At 40.2% G+C, this 8,771-nt stretch overlaps 1 protein-coding gene across 1 annotated transcript; it reads left to right on the top strand.

The window, feature by feature from the left end:
* The first annotated feature begins 662 nt into the window (after nucleotides 1-662).
* polr2h (RNA polymerase II, I and III subunit H) lies at nucleotides 663-2,982 on the top strand. Its single transcript, XM_046292272.1, has 6 exons — nucleotides 663-860; nucleotides 1,717-1,809; nucleotides 1,926-2,009; nucleotides 2,120-2,213; nucleotides 2,318-2,401; nucleotides 2,632-2,982. Exons 2-6 carry the CDS (start codon nucleotides 1,737-1,739, stop codon nucleotides 2,747-2,749), a joined length of 453 nt encoding a protein of 150 aa, XP_046148228.1. The 5' UTR covers nucleotides 663-860; nucleotides 1,717-1,736; the 3' UTR covers nucleotides 2,750-2,982.
* The last annotated feature ends 5,789 nt before the right edge of the window (nucleotides 2,983-8,771 follow it).

The raw sequence follows: 8,771 nt of genomic DNA, 5'->3' as shown, positions 1-8,771 counted from the left end.
CCGGAATCCTTCGGGCGTCCCTACCCTTCTTACCTAACCCTAATCTTAACCATTTTAAATGTCCTTTTCAACGTGGAAGGGTGTCCCAATGGATCAAGTGGTTGATGCACAACAACAGACCCGCATGGTAGATGGAGTACGGAAGCCCACTCCAGCCATTCTATCGTTTTTTTTAAATGAAGAGTCTCTGCCTTCTCACATGTATTTGGGTTGTATGAGATTCCCTGTGAAAGCCTTTGTGCCCAAACCCATGCAGCGTGATAAATGTAAAGTATTTGTGTCAAGTAGTGAGGACTGTTGAGGTGAGGACAGCTCATAATAATGGCTGGGAACGGAGCAAATTGAATGGCATCAAACACACGGAACCCATATGTATTGGATACTATTCCACCTATTCCACACCAGCCATTACTATGAGTCCATCCTCCCCAATTAAGGTGCCACCAACCTCCCGTGGTGTCAAGTGTAGGTAGACGGGAGAAGTATTTACATGCCAGTTGTGCCGAAATGCTGCAATTGTGGTGATGAACATGCACCCGACTTTCTATATTATCTTTGTTTTGTTTCAATTCCCCGAACAGTAGGTGGCGGCAATACACCAATGGGTGTAGTCTGCCGTAAAACGTTAAAGAAGAAGAAGAAGTATGGCGTCCCAAGGATTCCACATTGCACAGACCCACTTCCGAGTATTGCCGGAAGTAAATAGCTGGAGTTCGAATATCGAGCACGTTTTCTCAGCGCGGCAGTTATTAATGTTTGATTTAGGTTATTCAGCACATAGTCAATCACAATTATCCTTATTGGAACAACTATAGCTAGCGAAAAACCCCGTAAAAAAAAGGAATATTCACTTAATCGAGGTAAGTGATTAACTTGTTCCTGTCGCCAAGCTAACTTGCTAAATGTGCCGATTTAGCTCGCTACCCAGTGATGCTTTGAGTCATGTAGTTATTTTGTAAACTCAACTAGTTATAATAAAACTTGAAATTGCTGTCATGGGTGGACAATGTTCGCTATAACTAGCTACTGTAACTAGCTAGTAAAATATAATAGAAATGGTGGTCAGATGCACAGAAGCATTGCGACTAAACATAGCTAATATATACACGTTAGCCTCTACGTTAACTTTGCCACGGCTGGCCATGCGAACTACAATTCAGACACTGTTAACCGGCAAACATAGCGAAACGGATTTTGAAACATCAGAAAGATCATCTTTATTATAATAATAATAATAGAAAGAAAAAAAAGAAGAAAAAAAATAAATATATATATATATACATATAACATAAGCCCATTTGCACAGATCCATACGCTGTGTGCCTCCAGTTGACGAACAGATAGTTAATGCCTCGTTAAAACTCTGGAAACATGGATATGAACCGACACCCGACTCGGTCCTTTTTCCAGACCTCCGACCTGAACGTCATTAATTGACCTCGTATTTTTCCCCGTATTTAACCTTTTTTTGTTTTGTTTTTTGAAAGTTATTTGTCGCTGATATGAAACATACTTTCCTTATGTTTTCAAATATACTCATCGCTTGCGGTAGGGGTTGACGTTTAGAAAAACGGTCTGGGCCCTTATTAACAAAAGTCCCACTGGAAGAATATGTGTTCATCAATAGACGAAAAGTAGTTAGCTTCTATGATTTGGCTAGCTACCAGCACAATGTAATATTTAAGATGGATGTGTTTTCTGTGTTTCATTGACCAGGGCACTAGACCAGAACAGACATGGCTGGGATATTGTTTGAGGACATCTTTGATGTGAAAGACATCGATCCAGATGGGATGAAATTTGACAGAGGTGAGAGTTTGGAATAAGCTTAGGCTAGCTTTACAGCACTTCATGTCTCAAATTTGTAAATAAATCTGCATTATGTAGTAGCTACAATAATTTATTGTGGTTGTCTTTTCCTTCAGTTTCTCGTCTGCACTGTGAAAGTGAGTCCTTCAAGATGGACCTCATCTTGGATGTAAACATTCAGATCTATCCTGTTGACCTTGGTAATGTGTCTTGTCTAATTTCAAATAAAATCGTTTAAGTAAATGTGTACTTGATTGCTGTTGTAGCAGCCTGTTTTGGATATTTTATGCATTTCCAACTATCCCTCTAGGTGACAAGTTCAGATTGGTAATAGCCAGCACGCTATATGAAGATGGAACTCCTGACGATGGGGAGTATAATCCACAGGATGATCGGCCATCCAGGTATATTATTGTGTAACTGCTGTGTTGCATGTAGAATATGTTAATATTGGGCGACATTGATTGCCTGGAAATGGTTTTGTCTGAACCATCTTTCTCTCCGTCAGAGCGGATCAGTTTGACTATGTGATGTATGGCAAGGTGTACAAGATTGAGGGTGACGAGACCTCTACGGAAGCAGCTACACGTCTGTGAGTGACAATCCAGCAGGGATGTTCAATCAAACACAAGTTTTAGTAGGAATGGGAAAGGAAAATAATCAACTCCATTAATTCAGGAAATTATTATTTTCTTTAAAAAAAATGTTTTTCTTGCGCATTCAGCTCTCGTCTGTTTTTGATCCAATGTTTGCTCCTTCATTTAGACCACAGAATAATTATTAATGGTGTGTGTGTTTGTGTGCTGTCCTTCTTCCTTACAGCTCTGCCTATGTGTCTTACGGAGGCCTATTGATGAGGCTACAAGGTGATGCCAACAATCTGCACGGCTTTGAAGTGGACTCCCGAGTCTACCTGCTTATGAAGAAACTGGCCTTCTAGACCTTCTAGCCACAGCGGCTTCTCTGTCTACAGTACCCCCTGAACTAGAGGCTACTACTGTGCATTCTGATTCTGTATGGAAAATGTGGAGAGGATGTCCATCTTTAAAGACACTTTGAAGTGGTAGAATGTTTTAGTTTATTTTTATTTAGTGATGTTAGATTCTCCAAAAGAGATGAACGAGAGAGACCGTAAAGCAAAGTCGTGTAAATAAAGATGTTTTTTTGATAATCTGTATGTGGTGGGCACTTTTATTTAGAGAGCTAGTTTCAATGTTACTATTTATTGTATTATACAATGTTGGAGAATGTTCCGATAAAATAATGTTGTGTAGAACATACATGCCTCTATGTAACAATCGCTTTCTCAATTGTTCTTCCTCGTGGATCTTTCATTACCTCTTTCTCAACACATTGGAGAAGATCCAAGGTCTCTTCCTTTTGACCATGTCTTCATATGCATTTTGAGGATGAGGCACAAGGAAAGACGATTGAGAAAGCTGTGGAGCAGGGATCATCAACTAGATTCAGCTTTGGGCCAAAAAAAAATATATATATAACACATTTATTATTTTTGGAGTGCATGGTCAGGGGGCTGGAACATAATTGCACATTTGTTGGCTGCAAATTGACTGCAAGAAGCCCAAACTGATATATTTGACCAAAACTTAATTTAAAATGTTTCTTACATTTGTGTAAGGTCATATACACAGTGTACAAAACATGGGGCGGCAGGGTATCCTAGTGGTTAGAGCGGTGGGCTAGTAACCGGAAGGTTGCAAGTTCAAACCCCCGAGCTGGCAAGGTACAAATCTGTCCTGCCCCTGAATAGGCAGTTAACCCACTGTTCCTAGGCCGTCATTGAAAATAAGAATTTGTTCTTAACTGACTTGCCTAGTAAAATAAAAAAATTAGGAACGCCTTCCTAATATTGGGTTGCACACCCTTCTGCCCTCAGAACAGTCAATTCTTCCAGGCATGGACTCTACAAGGTGTCGAACATTCTACAGGGATGCTGGCCCATGTTTACTCCAATGCTTTTCACAGTTGTGTCAAGTTGGCTGGATGGTTTTACTGTGGTGAACCATTCTTCATACACATGAGAAACTTAGTGTGAAAAACCCAGCAGCATTGCTGTTCTTGACACACTCAAACTGGTGTGCCTGGCACCTACTACCATACACTGTTCAAAGGCTCTTATCTTTTGTCTTGCCCATTCACCCTCTGAATGGCACGCATGAGACTCCTGAACAGCAAATGAAATGGCTGCCCAGACTATTTGCCCCCCCCCACACTGCTGTTACTCTGTTATCTATGCATAGCCACTTTAATAACCCTACCTGCATATACATAACTAACTCAATTACCTCGATACCGGTGCCCCCTGTATATAGCCTCCACATTGACTCTGTACCGGTACCCCCTGTATATAGCTTCCACATTGACTCTGTACCGGTACCCCTTGTATATAGCCTCCACATTGACTCTGTACCGGTACCCCCTGTATATAGCCTCCACATTGACTCTGTACCGGTACCCGCTGTATATAGCCTCCACATTGACTCTGTACCGGTACCCCCTGTATATAGCCTCCACATTGACTCTGTACCGGTACCCCCTGTATATAGCCTCCACATTGACTCTGTACCGGTACCCCCTGTATATAGCCTCCACATTGACTCTGTACCGGTACCCCCTGTATATAGCCTCCACATTGACTCTGTACCGGTACCCCCTGTATATAGCCTCCACATTGACTCTGTACCGGTACCCCCTGTATATATAGCCCCGCTATTGTTATTTACTGCTGCTCATTAATTATTATATATTATTATATATTATATATTTTTTATCGCTTACTTATTTTTAGGTATTTTCTTAAAACTGCATTGTTGGTTAAGGGCTGGTAAGTAAGTATTTCACTGTAAGGCGCATGTGACAAATTTGATTTGATTTGATACACCATCCATGTCTCAAGGTTATAAATCCTTCTTTAACCTGTCATCTACACTGATTGAAGTGGATTTAACAAGCGACTGCAATAAGGATTCAAAGCTTTCACCTGGCTTCCCCGGGTCACTCAGTGTGTATTATGCATGCACATTCTTGTAAATGTAACAGTATAACTTTAGACCGTCCCCTCGCTCATACCCGGGCTCGAACCAGCGACCCTCTGCACACATCAACTACAGTCACCCACGAAGCATCGTTTACCCATCGCTCCACAAAAACCGCGGAACCACTACTTCAAGGACTCAAAGCGAGTGACGTCACCGATTGAAACGCTACTAGCCATTTCACATCCGTTACATAAAGTAATGAATTTTGTCAGTTTAACTGTCACTGATAAAATGGAAGATGGAAACCAGTAATTAAAAATTAAATTAAATTAAATGCCATTTCACTTTTATGATAAATGGAAGATGGTTAAACCATGCTCTACCAACTGAGCTACAGATTGCCTGCCCTTGGAAATGTCATACATGGAATTTTCCCCATATCTGTTATGTCGGCAACATGCCTTGGAGGCATGGTTTGATATTCGCTTGCATGGCAGCAAATAAATGTGGAGACTCTGCAGATTGAAATTGAATTAAATGTGCGCCTGAAAGCGGCAATGTGTGCAAACACAGCCCTCTCAGTTTCAGTCGTAATGGAAGTCACAGGACTGGGTCAACGTCAATGATGTGACCACCTGGTTTGGGAGGACAGACAGAATCCGTGTTTTTATTCATTTACTGGATAATGTCTGCATTTTCTCTCTCAGTTCCACAGACTGTTGTCAAAGACTAACTAGGCCTAATCATGTTAATTTCACACAGAAGAAGGCAAAGTGATGCCGAAACATTGGTGTTTTCTTACCCAATAAATTCCTGGTAGGTTATACACATGGAGTGTGCAACTCTTCTATAGTTTCCAGTTTATTCACTGTTAGTCAGCACCTCTACACTAAATAATTTGTCAGCTCATGCTTTTTATTCGAGTTTAGACACATCACATGCTGAAATGTAACTTATGTTTTGATAAAGGTTTGTTGGTGGAAACGATTGCAATAGCAATGAGGAAATGTGAATGGAGATTTGGCAAGCACTTAAGATAAAATAAAGAGTCTATAAACATGTTTTTCAGCTATTTTGTCATCCAGTTGTGACTTCCATTCATAGTGTATTTTGGTGCTAATAAGTTCCTAAGAAAACGTAATAAAATCACTGTTTCCCAAATTGGGAACAGTCTGAATATGAGTGGATATATATTTTAGGATAATATTATATAAAGCCATTGCTTTTATTACTATTCCGCCAGGGTTTCTCAAACTCGGTCCCGGGTCCCCAAGGGGTGCACGTTTTGGTTTTTAGCCGTAGCACCGAACCACTGATTCAAATGAAGCTTGATGATTACTTGATTATTTGAATCAGCTGTGTAGTGCTACGGCAAAAACCAAAACGACCGAGTTTAGGCTATTATTAATAGTTATTGTAGCCATTCAGTTAAAGTGTATTCAGGTATATTATTAATATTATTCCCCCACAGAAATCTAACATATATGTTGAAAAATATATATTTTTATTCCACACTCATCCTGACAACCGGAAGTGCGCTCGAAGAGATAAACGTTGGGATTGTGGAGTGTTGTCATTAATTTGTGTTTCCATGCTTTGGCAGACGTTCTACTGGAAGTAGGTTCTGGTTTACTTAAAATAAACGTAAACTGTAGTCGCTGCATAGTTTACACTGCACATAAAACCAACAATTTGGGAGCGGCAAATTTAAGCCATTAGTTGAAGGGTGAGTTCAAGAACTACGTATTCTGACGATGAGTCCATTGCAGTCTCGCAGATTTTATAATGCATTGGACAGTGCATCTCGAAATCACATCGTTTACACGGACTGTGTTCCAGTCGCTGGTAAACTGATGAGATGCGGATTAATATTTAATGTAAAAAAAAAAAAAACGTAAACTTGTTAAATGTTAAACAACCTCAAGAACTTTGCGATGGAATTTAATTGGTCGCACTGTCCTTTGGATTAATTTGCTCAGCAAGCTGCTTCCAATTGCGAACATTGATGAGTAACGATAAAACTACAACAAAGTAAAATATTAACTGACACATGAAATAACAGGCACAATGGAGTTTAAACGGAAAAAAAAGATGACTTACTTCACCATTGGACTGATCTTTCTTCTAAGTGGTATGGAATATGGTAAGTTTGGTTTATTTTTTTTTTTTTGGGGGGGGGCGGGCATGTGTATTGTGGTTACTCTAGCCTATGCGAACATTTTACAATATAGATTAAAAATGCACATTCAACTGAAGCTAACATTTGCGTACCACACTGATGTGACTGTTCTGTACCCTGTCAGACTGTCAGAAAATATAACTTATTTTCTAATGTTGCAGTTTACTGCTGTCACTGTTTGTTGACCAGGTGTAGAGGTTGAGTAATTATTTTAATGGGCTGAAACATGGTTTGTAAAGCCCAATTGATTTCCTAATGACTCCCTTGCATCTTTCCCAATCTTTCCACTACTTTAAACCTGCTCATTAACTCATTTATGCTCTTGGCTTCATGTCAGTTTAGCTGATTTTTTACAGAACATTCCATAGTCATTGTATTGCCTAATGTTCAAATGGGAATTAATTGTTTTTAGACCTGAACAATTATTTGTCAACTGTTGCTGTACTGATTGGCAAATAACCTCCGTACAGAGATTCATTAACCGCTTCTATTTTTTTTGTGTCATTGATAGGCCGATTTATGTTGGATGATTGTTATTATTAGCCAGGTAAAATGTAAACATGAGTTCGCAAGTAGGATGCTCTTGGGGCAGATTTAATAAACTACTGTGTGACTTGACGAGGAAATCAATGTCGTGACACAATCCTTAGTCCCGTCGGAACCAGAGTCATGTTAAAGAGGGGGACAGGTTTCCGCAAGCAAACCATTTAAACCTTGGAATCCAGAGGAGAGGATCGGTCTCATGACGTCCGATAATCTAAACGCTATGGAAACCGCTGATGTTGTTGCCCCTGGTCACTTGTGGTTTGCACTCAGATTCAGCCAAGCTTTAACTTCATTGTGCATGATTTCAAAAGAACACACACACACACACACACACACACACACACACACACACACACACACACACACACACACACACACACACACACACACACACACACACTCTTCAAGTCAGTCAGGCCACATGTAAACGTCGTCATTGACTTGCATTTCATGAAAATGACTGTAGTTAGCCTTGCTCACAGACTTGCAGTACCGTTAACTTTGGGGTCATTTAGAAAATTCCTTATTTTTGAGAGAAGCACTTTTGTCCATTAAAATAACATCAAATTGATTAGAAATACAGTGTAGACATAAGTTGTAAGTGACTTGAAGCTGGAAATGGTGAATTTGATGGAATATCTACAAAGGCGTACAGACACCCATTATCAGCAACCATCACGCCTGTGTTCCAATGGCATGTTGTGTTAGCTAATCCAAGTAAATGATTTCAAAAGGTTTATTGATCATTAGAAAACCCTTTTGCAAGTGTGTTATTACAGCTGAGAACAGTTGTCCTGATTAAATAACCAATAAAACCTGCCTTTTTTTAGACTAGTTGAGTATCTTGAGCATCAGCATTTCTGGGTTTGATTACAGGCTTAAAATGGCCAGAAACAAAGCACTTCTGAAACTCGTCAGTCTATTCTTGTTCTGAGAAATGAAGGCGAGAAATTGCCAAGTGTAAATTGAGGAACTGAAGGAGCAAATATTTTATTCCATGCCTCCCTCTCTCCAGCTGTGATCTTGCCCACGATATGGAGGTACCTGCAGACTCTGGGGGCTGCGCCTTACTTCTTAGGCCTGGGCCTATCGGCATTCAGTCTGTCTGGTCTCCTCTCGGGCCCTCTGTTTGGCCATTGGTCTGACAAGACTCACGCCACCAAGAAGATAATCCTGTTTGCAAACCTCTTTGAAATTGTTGGTAAGTTATTCTCTGAAATCTTACCCAGAATCTCAAA

This window comes from Oncorhynchus gorbuscha, linkage group LG02 (assembly GCF_021184085.1).
Source record: "Oncorhynchus gorbuscha isolate QuinsamMale2020 ecotype Even-year linkage group LG02, OgorEven_v1.0, whole genome shotgun sequence".
In the NCBI taxonomy this organism is placed as follows: domain Eukaryota; kingdom Metazoa; phylum Chordata; class Actinopteri; order Salmoniformes; family Salmonidae; genus Oncorhynchus; species Oncorhynchus gorbuscha.
Note: the sequence above shows the minus strand (reverse complement) of the source record. Positions and strands in the feature narration are given on the sequence as shown.